We start from the raw sequence: 15,146 nt of genomic DNA, 5'->3' as shown, positions 1-15,146 counted from the left end.
GCACAGAGACAACAGCGGCCGGCACACCGGGGGCAGTGCATGCGTGTGCCTTCGGCGTTGCTGGCGGCACAGAGGCCGCAAAGAAAGCATGCGTGGGAGGGGCCTCGTACACAGCACAGCCTCAGGAGCGGCGCCTTCCCCCCCCCGCTAAAGGGGGAACAAAGCGTCATCGCCCTTCTCTTCATCCATCGCCATCGCCCTTCCCCACCGCCTCTCTCCCACACATCCTCCGCTGCCCAGCCGTCGCTTTGCATCCTCTCTCCTCTCGCGCAGACATCACCACTCTCGCCGCTGTGCTTGTGTGCAATGGATGGGTGCGCGTTGGCACATGTATTGCGTGCGTAGCCGCTGCATACGCGTCGCCGTTACAAAGGTACACATACATGCGCAGGCCCCGGCATCGTCCCTTCCGGCGCTGCTCTGTCGCAACGCCTGCGGTGCCTACGGGCCGAACGCTTCGTACTCTCTCTCTTCATTTTAGTGGACAAAAATAACAGATTAGCGAGTGCACATGCGTCCTCACGACAGGACCGGAAGCGACACCTTCGTGGCCGACGGAGGCCCGTAGAGGCTCTCGCAGCGACGCTCGAAACTGCGCGTCATGAGGCCCACAACGTTCGACATGACCAAGTGGCGATGCATAGGGTTCCTGAACTCAAAGGACACAAAGAAGAGCACCTCCACCGCATTCGGCTTCCCTTCCACCGGAGAGAGCTCCCACTCACATCGGAGGTGCTGCAGAATGGACCGCTTGGCCGCCGCTCCGGCTGAGGAGGCCGCCTTCTTGAAGAAGGAGAGCACGAGCCCGTCGCCGCCGCCACCACCCGTGCCTGTCGCGGAGTTGCGGTCGAGTGGCGATGCAGCGGGCGCCGAACGGCGCCCGCTCATCTTCTGCAACGCCACCTCGCCATCTGCATCCTCGTCCTCGTAGAGAGCCGCGACAATTTTTCGGCACGGGTAGAGCGTTACCCGTGACTTGTACTCCTCCTTCAAGAAGGAAAAGCCGATCGAGAGTGTCGTGATCATCTCCACAGCATCGACAAGCTGCGCCTCGGCGGCCTCACTGCCTCCAGTCGAAGGAGAGGCGGCCGCCACGCTCGCATCCAGGCGTCCTACACCACGCGGTACCCGCACCTGGCGCGTCGTGTGCACCTCTGACCCCGCGCACCACGGCAGGAACGCTGAGTATTGCCCCACATCGGCCACTACCTGGTAAAATTTTTCTGGAGACCAGCCAATGGTGCAGTGCTCCCTATACACTTCTACGTGATGCCGTGAGCCACCGCTGCTACCAGAAGCGCGGCTCGCTTGGCTTGCCGCTGCTTCAGATTCATGGATGGGGCTGCCCGCTGCACCGGCGGCGGTCTCAGGCCTCGCGCATAGGGAGTTGGAAGTGGAAAGCAGCGCTGCTGTGTTTGCTCGGCACGTTGCTGCTGCTATCGCTGCCTGCGCCTTGGCCACCGTCGGATTACCGGCTGCGCGTTGCTGCAGCGGTAGATCTCTTTCACGGTGAGCGCCGCCTAGCTCCTTACTGGACGCGGTGGCTGACGTGGAGGCGCAAGAAGACCTGCTGTTATGGCGCTGAAGCAGCCGAGAGAGCTCCATGCGCGGTGGTGCCGGTACCATGGCCGCTGTCGATGGTGACGCGGGGGACGCAGAAGAGGATGCAGCTTTTCCCTTACTGTCCGAAGCACTCAGCACTGAGCCTGCCGCGTTGATGTTTACATAGCGGCGAATGCTGTTCGTTCGGTTAAGTGAGCCGAAGGGTCGCGCATCGGACGCAGACGGCGGCGCCGGTGGCCGCAGCGACGCCAGCGGTGACATCACTTTAGTATGATTGCTCGATGGGGTGAAATGGTGAAGGAAGCCTTCACCCGACTGCCCAGGCCAAAAGAGCGTGCGTTGCGACATGAGCACCGCGGCAGACGTCGGCGTCGCCGCTGTGGAGGACAGCATCAGCGTGGCAAAGCGCCGCCTATCCACGTAGAACGTGCCGCACGCTCTCACCATTGCTAGATGAGTAGGGGTCATGGAAGCGCCACTGCGGCCGCGCGCGAAGGCATGGGTGTTACCCACACGTCGCAGCATCGGGCGGCACAGCAGCGCGAAGGAAAGAGAGAGAGAGAGAAAGCGGGCGAGAAAAGAGGATGATGGCGACGCCCCCACCCCACACACACACACGAGCCGCCCTCACAGCATCGGCACACTACCACCCCTCACGCGGAAGAGCAAACGGAAGTTTGAGATCCCGCAAAGGCGAGTGCGTGGGCCGGTAGGGGAATCAGTTGGGCCGGCAGGGACGCGCCAGCTATGTGGTGCACCCACGCAGGCGCACATACGCACTGTGTATCTTGTTCCCTCCCCCAGCGCAGCGCTCGCCGTGCGTGCGGGCCTCTTCCTCTGCGGATAATCGCCACGCGCTTCTCGAGTGACTTTGCTTCTCTTCTCTGCTGCTATGCAGCCCTGTGCGTGCTGCTGATTGTCTCACTCGTATTGATGCGCTCGTGGCCTATGGTTGCGTGTCTGTGCCCGTGTATGTGCGCCTGTGCGTGCATAGGTGTCCGAGATACCCTCCTAGACAAGCTCGCTGGTCGATGTTCCCCTCCCTCCCCCTCCCCCGCCACCGCTTCTTCCGTCCTCCCTTTGCACGTCTGTGAGTGCGCGGCTTCCGCACCCGGGAGGAGGTACGTCAGCCCACTGAAAGGAGGAGGGAGGCTGAGGCTGATGAGCGGGAGAGAGAACAAGAAGCGAGAGTGGGGGAGGGAGAGAGAGAGAAAGGATAGGGGGCACGCGCACATGCTTCCCTCTCCATACGGGAGGCCTGCATCTCTGCGTCATCAGCACCACACGAACTGTGCTGTCTGCCGTCCGCCCCCTCTTCGTTGTCCGCGCATTCGGTTCTCTTCCGTTTGTTTCCGTTTCTGCACATTCACAGTCTTCACGAGAGAGGGAAAGAGAGGGAGGGAGGGTTACATAAATGCCTGCACAAAACGCGCTGCAAAACTGAGGTGCAGTTAAGCACCCGTTGCTGTACATCAGGAGGGAGAGGGAGGGGGGGAAAGCTCCGGGTCGACAGAGAATGGGGGCACACGCGAAGGAAGAAAAAAAGGGGAAGCACTCTGTTTTGGTCATTTCTCTTTCGGTGCAGCACAACGGGGGAGAGAGGGGGGGATGACGAAGATACAGTGGCGAAAACAAAGACAAACAGAGCGACGATAGCGGCAAGCAGAGAATCGCACGCACACGTGAGGGTCCCCCTGTGGGGGGGGGAGGGGGGGGGCATGCACGCGACACCAGCAGCAGCAGCAGGCGTGGCCGTTCCTGTCTCCATCGTCTCACTATCCCTTCCCGAGTACTCGAGCAGGCTTCGGTGAAGGCGGAGGGTACAATTTAGACGAGTGATCAGCGGGCAACGAAGCGAGTAGAGGAGAGGAGGGAGGAAGGGAGGGGGTAGCACCAGCCTTCTGCTCGTGCTATGCAGACGCACACGAGGGCATGGCCGCCCTCTCCGTTTTACTCACTCGCTGCTGCTCTTTGGCCCTCCACTCCCTCTCTGTGCGACTCCCGTTCCGTCTGCTCGTCTTGCGCCACTCGCTGCTTGCCCACGCTCACCCGCGATTTACCCCCGACGCGGACGACACCTTGACGCGCAGCTGCTGGAGCTCCGTCGCCTCGAGTGAGCGCAGGACCATCTCCCGCTGCTTCGACTGCTGCCGCAGGAATTGCGTCTCGGTGTAGCGCTCCGCCTCCTGCACCATCCGCTGCTGCTGCGCGTGGTGCGCCTCCTCGTGCACCTCCAGCCGGATCGCCGAGGCGGCCTCGATATCTGCGTGTGTGTGATCAGCGCGTCGCATTGCAAGCTCTCGCTTCTCCTGCCGCTCCCGCTCTGCGTGCTTCCACTTTCCTTCAAACGCCTTCTCGCGCGCCTCCTGCACGCGGCGCACAGTTTCTCCACGCTGCCGCTGCGCCGCGTCACGACTAAAGCGAAGCTGTGCCTCGCTCAATGCTGCTCTCCATGCACGCCGATATGCGGTGTCAGCGCCGTTGGCGGGAACGGTGTTGGGAGACGAGAACTCACGCGACCACTGCTTCACTTCGTTGCAGAAGTTTGTCGAGGTCGGGCCCACCACCTGAGATGGTGGCAGCGTCGGCGTCACGGGCCGCAGGGTGGGTGTGACGGGGCGAGCGACTGGCGGCGACTTCTCACCCGCTGCCTGGCTCGCCACCACCGTCACTGGGGACGCAGCTGCGCGCGGAGGAAGGCTGGCGTCCTCTGAGGAGCCAGGAACGCGAGACGGCGAGTGTGGCGACTGTGCCGCAGCTCCGCAGTACTCTGCAGCTGCCATCGATGGAGACAGCCACACCTCTTGCTCAAGGCAGTAGCCTCCCGAGATGCCCTTAGAGCTGTTCGATGGTGCTGCGCCGGCACGAGCGCGCAGCTCTTGCTGGCGCGCTGTTGCGGCTGCGGCCTCCTGTGAGGTATACAGGGCGCCCACTTCTCGCTCCCGCGTCTGGGTCACACCGTTCCAGTGATTCGAGACACGCTGCTCCACCTCTCGCGCACAGCACCCCCGCGGGTGGCCCTCCATCCACGACGCGAGGTAGGCTTCTTGCTGCAGTCGGCATTTGGTCAGCTGCGCCGCAGCATCTCGTCGCTGACACTCTGCTGCTTTCAGACGCCTTGCCTCCCGATCAAGCCGTGCTTGCCGCATCGCCACGCGGTGGTGTTGCATTGCGCGGTGATGATCGTGCACAACGCGCTTCGGGCTCGCGAGGTAACCGCTGGCAGCCTTACTCCGGTATGGCCCCGGGTAGGTGCGGCCCTTGGCATGCTCCGTCTCCAGCTCCGCATAGCCCGTCAACGTGAAGGGATCGGGGTAGGTGGCGCGCAGGTATGAATCGGGCAAGTCGACAGCCTCCCCACGGAGCTTGCGCACGCGTTGAAGCAGCACCTCCCCCTCATACACCTCGTGCTCGCGCGCACGCGCAGTCGACCTCGCCGTCCGCTCCGCCTGGAGTCCGCGCAGTCGGAGGCGCTCGATACGGCGTATCTCCTCGGCAGAGTAAAGAGCGGGCGCGCCGGTAACGTCGTGCAAAGACGACTCCCCGTCGTTCGCCTCCGCCCCTCTTCCTGTGCCACCCCCGGCATCGAATGGATTGGACAGCCGGTAGTACGTTGACCCCAACAAATTCTCGCAGCGCCAGTTCCGGTAGTCCTCCTGTCGCTGCTCCCACGCTTTGACGCCGTCCACGGCAGGCGACGCGTAACAGGCAGGAGTGTAGTAGCAAGAAGCCGTCGACGCGACACCAGCAGCTCCCAAGGTCGGATGATGCGAGCCTCTGCACGAAGGTAGCGCTGGTGGCAGCTGCGGGGCGGATCTATGCCGACCCTCTCCAGCTATCCGACGACGGTGAGCCGATGCGCATACATCCTGGCTTGCAGTATGAGGAGCGCCAGTCACTGGTTTTGCCGTGGTGGCGAAGAGACCCACGGTGCCGATGCCGAAGGTAGCAACGTCTTCGCTGTGAAAGAAGAAGTTCTCGTAGCTGACGCCGTCGCAGCCGCTGAAGTGGTTGCGGCGGCGGACGGGCATGGTACCGGGGGGCGCGCGACGCGACGTGGCTAAGTGTTTAAGCGACTCCCTATGACCTGGGGCGCGAGCAGAGGCACCGTTGGCATCACCGTGGCCGCGAAAGCCGTTGCGGTTCGCCGTCGGTGGGGTCGATGCCCTTGACTTGTAGCGAACAGAGCTCACGCGCTCACTGCTCGCATGGGGTCCCTCTTTGACGCTTGATGTAGCGGCTGCGTCTGTACCTGCTGCTGTGACCGGGAGCTGCTCAGCCAATGTTGGCTCTAGCGCGGACGATGCTGGCACGGCAGGCTCGGCGGCCGCCGCAGAGGGGGTGGGCGCCGCTGGTGGTACGGCTCCGACCGGAGTCTCCCCAGATTCCCCAGGGGTGGCGGCAGTGTCCCCGTTCTCAACCACCACTGCCGAGGTGATCCCTACATCGTGACCCTCGCTGTCGACGGTGCCGCTCATCTGCAAGCCGGTCGCGTGGGGGTGCAGCGACCCCGGCGGTACATCACCGCCGCTGCGTGCCTCCAGCGCGGATAAGAGCGGCCGCCGAGCATCCGTAGCGCCGGGAACTGGCGGAAGGCTGCTCATAGTCGCTGCGCGGCTCTGCTCCGACGATGCGCCCTTCATAAGGAGCTCGGCGGCGGTAGGCATAAGCGGCAGCTGCGCGGTGTGTGATTCGACTACATGTGGAATGATCTGCTGCATCGCGCTAGCATGTGCGCGAGTCTCGGGAACTGTGTAGGTGTTCACCACGGCCCTGCGACCGGGCGCCGCCTCCACGCGTTTGTGCTCGCTAGCACTCTTTCGATGCCCCTCTCCTGCAGAGGCAGGCGCGAAAGGATACAGAGAAGAAAAGCGCGATGCCTTTTGGCGTGCAGTGCTGCGTATCGTGTCTGTGCGCGTGTGTGTAAGAGAGAGAGACAGAAGGGGGGGTGCCGATCGGCAAACGGCCTGAGCGTCAGCAGCGAAGAGGTTACAAAAAATAAAAGCGATAGCATCGGGTGCGCCCTCCCGGACTCGAGCGCGGGTCCCGGCGAGGGCGATCCGGCGTTGCGGTGCAGCAGGGCTGCGCACACTGAATTCGCAGGCGGTGGGCAACACAGAGGTACCAACGCAGCGAAGGAGAAAGGGAGCGAAGCGCAGCCGGCGTCCATGGCTGAGCTGCGATGCTTCGGGAGAGGATGGCGGGGCTTCATTGAGGGAGGTCCACGTACATATATGTATATATATTTATATATGTGTATACGCATGTGTGTGTTTGTGTATATGAACGCGACACGGACAAATACGTCCATCCCCACTCCACTGCGCTCCTTCGCTGACAGAAGGCGGCGGAGGGGGAAGGGGGGGCAGTGTCGCCCCGTTGAGGCGTGCGAAGAGAGATGCAGTGCGCCAGTCATCATGCACAGGTTCGAATGTGAACGGAAGGGGAAGAAAAAGCGGCGGAGCGAGCACAGCCCTCATCGTCGCCGTGGTGAGACATGAACGGCGGGGAAGACGGGGTGGAGGGGTGAGGAGCACCACAGGGTCACGGAAGTGGAGTGGAGTGGTAAAGTGGTGGGGGGGGAAGGGAGGAGAGGGCGCCGTACAATCTTAAGATTTGAAGGAATGCCCATATGAGTCACATCCACCGCGCAAAGGGTAAGCGCACCAACGAAGAGAGATTCCCTATGAGCGGGGGAGAGGAGGGGGGCTGCATGCACGCACACCGTACGGCAGTGTCCACCCTCACATACACACACGCAGTTCCTCCCTCGCTTCCTCCCGCCGCCCCTTGCTTCTGGCGTGCAGGCACGCGCTTCAGCCAATGTCGCCAGTGAGCGGATCACTTCTGCCCGCCATGCCGCTGGCCGCGCTGCTTACGAAGCCCGCGGAGGAAGTTCCTAATGCTCTGCCCAGACCACCCTCGCCTGGGGCACGCCTTCGTGGCGCTTTGAGCCTGAGTGCTACCACCTTGACCTTTGCTCTCCGGGGGCCAAGGCACCCGCCTTGATGTGGGAAGCACGTGGATCACTGCTGTCAGCACCGGTGCCTCCTGATGCTCCAGTGGCACCTTCGGTGGAAACGCTGTCAGCACCGTTTCCGGCGAAAAGATCATTTCCGGCACCGCGACGGGTACCGAGTCGGAGGCGTGGGACCACCTGCGAGCGGTGGACTTGGGAGGCGGCTGCCCTGCGAGGATGCGCCGAGAACGGTGGGGCTGGGCATGGTGAGCAGGCTGCAGCAGCGGCAGCGCCTTCAGACTGGGTGACCGCAGCACGGCGCCACGATTTGCACGCACCGGCAGCTGTGGTGCGACAGGGTCGGGGGAGGGGGAGGCGCACTGCTCCCGATAGAGGGCTTTCTGGGGCGCCACTGCGAGATCTGGCCTGGCGGAAAGCAGCGATTCGACGCGGGTGTCTATCGCAGCGGGGCCAGCGATGGCATGCAGCGTCAGCGGCGGGCTTGTGGGCGCGTTGGGGTGTGCAGCCGTCCCCCCTCTTCTAGGGAGGACAGCTGCTTGGTTCTCCACATGCTGTTCGCGCGACGAGGCTGAGAGACCCCGGTACTGCGGTATCGCAGGTGAGCCATAAGCACCGTTGCCGTCATGAGGGCAGTGATGTATGTCGTCTCGCCAGCCTGCAATAAATGCCCCCTTCAACGAACGATTTATTCGTGAGCGATGCGGTCGAGAGGCGGCGGCATCCGCAGCGGCGTACTGACGCTGCAGTCGGTCAAGCAACGCCCGCGTCAGCCTCGGCGCGCGCTGCTGTCGGTAGGACCCCTCGCCCTTGCCAGCGTCACGCTGGGCAGCGTTTATTCCCTCGTCGCATAGCGTGCACGGCTCTGTGTGGCCCGCAGCAGGAACAAAAGCGGCGCTCGACCCTGCCATGCTACCCTCTGCCATCGGCAGCAATCCAAGTCCACTGCCTGTGCTCTCTCCTGCCCCTCCCCGGCCGCGTGGTGGTGACTGTGTGTCTGTCCCCATTGAGGGCTGAAAAGCAAACGCTGATGAAGGCTGCGGTCGGCCGCTCTTAATGCTTCGAGGTCGGCGCTTCCGCTGGTAGTTGCCAGCGTAGTTAGCCGCCTCCGCCAGGACACATTCGGCGCGCCCCCTAGCCGCCGTCGCTGGCTCAGTCGCAGCGGCACCTCCTGACGGCGATGCGGGCAAGGCAGCAGCGACTCGATGCAGAGGTTGGCCTGCCGTGGCACATACCAGTGCAGCACCACCGGCGGCGGGGGCTCCAGCACGTCCGCCAACAGAGCCAAATATCGGTGCAAGGAGTATCGTCGACGGCCGCAGCGGCGGCGATGTTGCGGAAACAGGCGCAGCAGTAGCGGCCACCACCCTTGCGTCACCTATAGCTTCAGTGCCGCCAGCCGCGGCGGCATTGGCCGCTGGCGATGAAATTTCGGGACAATTGCGCGGCGATGCCGCTTGGCCAGGGCCGCCCATCATGCCAGGGCGCGGTGGCAACACTATCGGAAAGTCCTCCATGCGGGCGCCGCGGCCGTGAGTCTGCCGTCTTCCTCGCAGCCCCTGCTCAGGGGTCAGGGTGCGCCGCCCTCGCCACCACAGCCGAGGAGATGAAGCGCTTTGGTGCGCGGCCGGCTGATCTCTCTCCGATGTTGGTCCAGCGTCGCGTCTGCCCTGGCCATCGGGCTCAGTTGAGAGGGTCTTGCACACAGCTCTCTCCGGCACTTGGCACGGCACCGGCGTGGGTGTTGGATCGCGTGTCACTCCCGAAAAGGGCAGGGAGCGGGGCAGCCCGCTGCGGCACCCCCTCTGAAGCCGATGGCACTGGAGGCAGCCAGAGGCAACGGAGGAGGGGCACGACAAAGCAGGGATGGGCCACTCGTCGTCGCTGGCGTGAGTGCCACGCGACACCTCCGCCATCACCTCACCCCCGGGGCTATTGGCAACAGTGCCGCAAGTAAGGCGCTGGGGGATCGGGGAAGTTGGGGGTACGGCGAGAGCTGCACCACTCCCACGTCCATGGCGTGCCCCTTTTCCTCCCTGGTGCGGCGTGATGAGAGGAAGCGGCCAGCAACACAGCCCAGACGCCGCTGGGTGTGGCAATGGGGCGGGCCTGTGACTTGTAAAAGACGCCCTTCGGGGCGTCAGCGGGTGTGGGACGCGGGACAGAGGGGAAGAGGGTTCTGGCACGCAATGAGGGACAGCGGTCGGCGTTCCGGAGATCTGCAGTCGCACCGAATGCTGCGCAATCGCACGCGCCGTTGGCGTAGTCAAAGTCGGTGCTGCAGGCGCGAGGCAGCCCACAGGCAGCGGCTCCATCCTTTCCCAGGAAGGGCCCATCGCACTCGGCAGGGGATGTCTCGCAGTGACGTTCGCAGCTGCGGGCGCCGTCGCTGTTGTTTTCTGCGACACTGGCTGCATGATCGGCGTTGCTGCAGCGTCCCGAGTAGACGGCGTGGCAGCAGCACTCCGCAATACTGGCGGGTGGGCAAGGAGGCTCGCCACCGATGGGACCTCTACCGCTCTCGCTCGACTGTCAACTGCAGGATGCCGGCACCCCTTCGGGGCAGTGGTCAGGCGGTTAAGGTTGTCCGCGGCAGGCACCGCATGTGTCAAGAGCGCCGCGTGCGACGTCTTCTGAGCCGCTGCAGTGCCAGGTTTACCGTTGCGCGGAGGCGCCGCTGGCGCAGCGGAGGCGCCGCACGCGTCTCCCCCTCCCCTCTTTCCCGGCGGCGCAGCGGCGTCACTGGCTGAATGCATACGTGTATGCGCCTCGGTGCGTCCGCTGAGCAACTGCGTCTGCGTTTCGGAGGCAAGAGCAGCGGCAACGAGAGATGCCTCCGCGGTCGATCGCTTGTGCACAACGGCCTCTGGCATCATCGCCGCCTCTGTTGCCTCTTGCTGAGGCGTTAGATGTGGTGTCGGCATAGCTAGCGGGGTTGGACTCCATTTAGCCAGTACACCGAGGAGATCACTCACCTCTGGCGAAGATACGCTGCTACCGGCCGCGCCGATGGTCCCTGGTATGATAGAGGGGGCTCCGCTCCCTGTGTCGGCGTCGCTCACATCAAGCGGCATGCGCGGCGGGGTTGCCTCGCGAGACGCTGAGGACGACATGGTGGCAGAAGGAGCTTCAACACAGACGGGGAGTGGTAGCGGGTGCGCCACACAGCGCAAAGGTCGCCGAGGAGGTGAGTTGGTGCACATGCGAGCACAGCGTTGCTCCGCCTGCGCTTGCTCACCTCGAGTAGCATGCGGGGAAGAGGACGGCGACTCTAAAGTCGTCAAAACAATATGCTCCGCGGCGCGACGCTCGCCCATGCTACAGCTGGAGCAGCGTCGGTGGCTTGAGCTTCGCGGTGTGCGCAACGCCTCTAGCCTCGTACGCATTGGAGCGCGGGTGCCAGATGACGCCGAAATCGCTCGCTCGTGGATGCTCACCACAGACGCTCCTGATGGAGAAGATGGCGAGTTCGCACCGCCGTGCGGTAACCCTCCATGCGCTGAGACGGCAGCATTCCATGGCGAGGAGCGAGGCGGTACAACCGTGGCGCAAGGCCTGTCAACGCAGCAAGCCTCCGTGCTGCGGCACGTGGGCAGCGCCTGCGGTGCCACGGCTTCTCTGTGCAGCCGCAGAGGCTTGTCTGGGGCGGGAGGGCAGGAGAGCGCGGCTGTATGGTGGTGCGCGGGGCCAATCACGCAGCCGGCTGGCGTGCCTGGCTGCCGCAAATGTTCCGCCGCCACCGCGGCAGGCGCATCATACGTCGTGCCCACAACATGCAGCAACTTCGAGTTCGACGCCATGAGCGATGACAAAGGCGCCTGCTGCATTGCCACGCTGCTCTGCGACATGGAAGCCCTCTTGGCTTTCGCCGAGAGCGCCTGGGAAGGAGCAACGAAATGCGCGGGAGGCCCAGCAGCAGTCGTGTGAAACGTGGAGACGGCAGCCGCTATGCCTGTCATGGCAGCTGCATGAGGGGATATCGGCGGAGCCGATCCAATCGATAGCAGCGATGCGCGTGTGCGAGCAGCAGACCGGGGCGTTGATGATCTATGCCGCTCTGGAACGCCACGCGTCGACGTCCCTGTTGTGTCGATCTCCTCGGCTGGTGCGGTGCGACGTCTTCGAATGATAGGCGCCTCCCCTTCAGAAGGCGGCACTGAGGTCGATGATGATGCAGCGAGGCGAAGGCAGGCAGCCACGGGCAACAGTGGGGCTGTGATAGACACCAAAGGCACGGGAGACTCCTTGCGGATGCTATTCAAAGGCTGCACCACGTTCGCTGCAATGGATCGGCTGGCGGGGGACTGCAGGGCAGACAAGTGGCGCGATTCCTGGCGTGGCGTCGACCGTGCCGACATCATGCCACCGCCACCTTCCCGCTCAACGCGGCCGCCCTCCTGCGCGAAGGGGCCTGTCGAGTCAGAAGCCTTGTCCAAGATCGGTGCGCCATCAACCTCAGCCCTGAGCTGCACGTCCACACAGTTGCCTTGGCGCAGCATGGAAAGTTGCTTCTCCCTTGGTGTACCCCGCGTCGCCACGCTGGCTGTCTCCTCGATGGGCTCTCGGATGGCATCAGCGCAGCAGCTACCACTGGCGTGAGGGGGGCTCTGCTCGCGCCACGAGCCCGCCTCCTGACAAGCTGCTGCTTGCAGCGGCATGGGCAGGACGTGCGCTCGAACACCGCTCTCTGACGTGCTGCGGTAGCCAAACGTGTCGCCGCGGCGCGGCACATCGCCCTCCGTTGTTGTCGACGCATCGGCGAGCGTGCGTGCGCCGCTTCCAGTTGGTGCCTCGGAGACGGCTCGGCACGCCACGCTTCCGCCTACAGGCTGGGGCGGCTGCGAGTCGGTGTCCAGGGTCAGGAAAGGAGGGCTGTCACGAAAGGTCTGCGCGCACCCTGCCAGCTCAGCTGTCACTGACGCAGCGGGGCACGTATCGGGCGCGCCGCCACCCGCGCATTGAACGCCGCCCGCATGGCACCCGGACGACATGAGGGGCTCTAACGGCGGGGCCGCGGTGCCGTCGTCACGAAGAAAGGCGCCACCACCAAGTCTGCCGGCCGCGGAGTGGGCAGCTCGCAGCGGTGAGGTGAAGAGGAGGGCGTATCCCTCAGCGGAAGTGGCAGGCGGCACCGCATCCCTCGCCGTGACGCTCTGTGGGAACGCATCGTGGCGCATCGAGGGAGGTTCGCACGAAGCATTTTGCGTTGCTAGCCGGGCTTGCTGGACCAGCAGCGCGCTATCGTCCGCATCTCTCCGTATCGCAGAGGATGCCATCATCGCGCTTGCAGAGGATTCGGCAAGGGAAATGGGAACCGGTGGGCTGGCGGCGATTTGTGGTGCCGCTGCTACCACGGGCGGGCTACTCCTACAGACCGACGCAGCGTCACGGCTGCAGCTCTGCCGCGCACCATCCAGCAACAACGCCCCCCCACCAGAGAAAGGCACAGAGAGCGCCATTTGTGCCGCGCTCGTCGGTGGTGGCAGCATTGTCTCAAGCGCGTCCGGCAGCGGCAGAACTGGCGACGGCGAATTCTGGTCATGAGCCGCCGCCGGCTGCTCTAAAGCAGTGTCCGTGGCAGTCGACCGAGCAACGGCGCCAAACGGCGCCGTCTCCATCGTGTTGTACACCGTCGCGTCTGATACTGCGCAGCGGAGAGGGGAGGCAGCTGCAGGAGGCTCAGTAATTGGCACGGTTGGCCTCCCCTGAGCGTCGCCGCGCAAAGGGCCGCGGCTGTCCATTACATGACGCTGCGCCGTGCCCCTCCGCTCACCCTGAGGCTGCGCCGCTGGCGCTGCAGTGGCAGAGAGAGCCGGCTCAGACCTGGAAGCCATAGGAGTAGCAGTGGCACCGGCTGTTAGCGCGCTCTCTGAAGGGTATTCGAGCGGGGTCGTGGAGGTGCGCGTTAAATCGCTCAGCGGTGGTGGTTGGGAGTCGGGCATGCTGGCAGTTCCATGATGCCCCCTGAGGCTCGACTGCGCCCGCCTTTCGTCACCGGCGCTCTGGGATGCGGGAGTGAGGCGACTCGTGTCAGATACGGCGATATTGGGTGATGGCAGTTGTTGCAGATCAGCAGCTGAGACGGCAGCGTCCTCTAAGAAACCATTGCTACCCGCCACATAAGGGCAAGCAAGCCGCTCTAAGGCTGTGGTCGGCGGGCTGTGCGCTTGAGTGCGCGAGGTGTGTGGTGAGTCGGCCTCGTCGCTCATACTGTCCACGATTTCAGCCGGTGCTTCTGCTGAAGCAAAGGCAGAAGGCCATTCGCTGATCGCGGAAGCTGCGCGAAGCGTCCTACCGTCACCAGTACGGTCGTTCGTGATGATTAGTACACCCAGCGCTGGTGATGTCAGCGGCACCAGCACGGCAGACGCCTGTGCGGATGGCATGGCAGTGGTTGCGACTCCCGCAGCAGCCGCAACGGTATGAGCGCGGGCCAGCATATCCGCCTGCTGACGCGAGCTCAGCTTATCAAACAGCCGGGACACAGCCGCTACGTCAGCGACAGAGGTGAGCCATGCTGTCGATGTCCAGAGGGATGAGCGCGCGATGGATAGCAGATGCGCCTGATCAGCCAGCACCGCCACATGCATTGCTCTTCCGTCGAGTGGCGTTGACACCGCAGCGGCCGCCTTCACAGCGCCGTGGTTCAACAAAGGCGTTGGCAAGAACCGATCGCGTGGTAATAGTGCAACGCGGCTCACGCTATGCACTCGCTCCTGAAGGAGAGAGGTGACGATGGACGGGCTCAGTACAACGGCAACCGCCGTGCTCGTCTCTGAGACGGCGGCAGCCGTGCACTTCCCACGCGAGGGTACGCTGTCAGAGCACGCGGAATCGAATACGTCACATCCGTTGGTGCTGCCTCGAGGCAGCGACGACGGTGCCGGTGGGAGGGCCTCGCTCGGCTTCATCAGCGCACCGGCTGCGGCCCTGCAGTATTGACTGGCGCTGTTATTACGCAGGTTCTCGCTGTTGCCGCCCTGACAGAAGTTGCCCGCCTCCTCAATCATCTGTGTCAGTGCCACCCCTTCGCCTGCGTGCACATTACACGACAGCATCTGCGGCATCGCTCTCGGTGGCACACAATAGAGGCGTCTCGCGCGCGAGTAGCGATGGGCCCGGTCGCCTTGAAGAGAGCACACTCCAGCTCGGGGAAGGAGGGGTGAAAGATAGGGAGAAGGTCAATATGAAAGAAAGAGAGAGGAGGCGAAGGCACGGCAATGGGCGCTACGTGGATCGGCGGTTCCACAATGAATGGCAGGAGACACATACACAACAGCTGCAGTAAAGCAGCGTGCGTCACCTACACAAGAAAGCGGAGGTCATACCACGGCAGGACGCGCACAGATACGATGAGGGATGAGTCGAGCCTCAGTTTGGCGGCAGCGAGACAAATACGAAAGAGAAAAGGCAAAAGGGGCCGTGTGCGCGTGTGTCAGCGGAGGCGAGGGCCACTCGCAAAGGAAGAAGGAATAGCGTGGAAAAGGTACGTCCAAGCGGAGCAGAGCGAGCGAAGGCGAGTCGGCGTATCCGCAGGCGGCGCCCAAGGGAGGGAGGAAGGGATGCGCCAGGAAAAGCTATACGGGCTGAAACGGCTGCCCTTTCC

General features: G+C 63.7%; 3 protein-coding genes across 3 annotated transcripts; all 3 read right to left on the bottom strand.

Annotated features, from left to right (window-relative positions):
* Positions 1-519: 519 nt before the first annotated feature.
* On the bottom strand, positions 520-2,088 carry LSCM1_05754 (uncharacterized protein; the record flags this gene model as incomplete). Its single annotated transcript, XM_067323197.1, has 1 exon — positions 520-2,088. The coding sequence occupies one exon, from the start codon at positions 2,086-2,088 to the stop codon at positions 520-522; it is 1,569 nt and encodes a 522-aa protein (XP_067179832.1).
* A 1,520-nt stretch (positions 2,089-3,608) lies between these two features.
* On the bottom strand, positions 3,609-6,284 carry LSCM1_05753 (uncharacterized protein; the record flags this gene model as incomplete). Its single annotated transcript, XM_067323196.1, has 1 exon — positions 3,609-6,284. The coding sequence occupies one exon, from the start codon at positions 6,282-6,284 to the stop codon at positions 3,609-3,611; it is 2,676 nt and encodes an 891-aa protein (XP_067179831.1).
* A 1,120-nt stretch (positions 6,285-7,404) lies between these two features.
* Positions 7,405-14,607, bottom strand: LSCM1_05752 (uncharacterized protein; the record flags this gene model as incomplete). The annotated part of the gene is made up of 1 exon (XM_067323195.1): positions 7,405-14,607. One exon carries the CDS (start codon positions 14,605-14,607, stop codon positions 7,405-7,407), a length of 7,203 nt encoding a protein of 2,400 aa, XP_067179830.1.
* Between the last annotated feature and the right edge of the window lie 539 nt (positions 14,608-15,146).

Source organism: Leishmania martiniquensis, chromosome 16, assembly GCF_017916325.1.
Source record: "Leishmania martiniquensis isolate LSCM1 chromosome 16, whole genome shotgun sequence".
Taxonomy (NCBI): domain Eukaryota; phylum Euglenozoa; class Kinetoplastea; order Trypanosomatida; family Trypanosomatidae; genus Leishmania; species Leishmania martiniquensis.
Note: the sequence above shows the minus strand (reverse complement) of the source record. Positions and strands in the feature narration are given on the sequence as shown.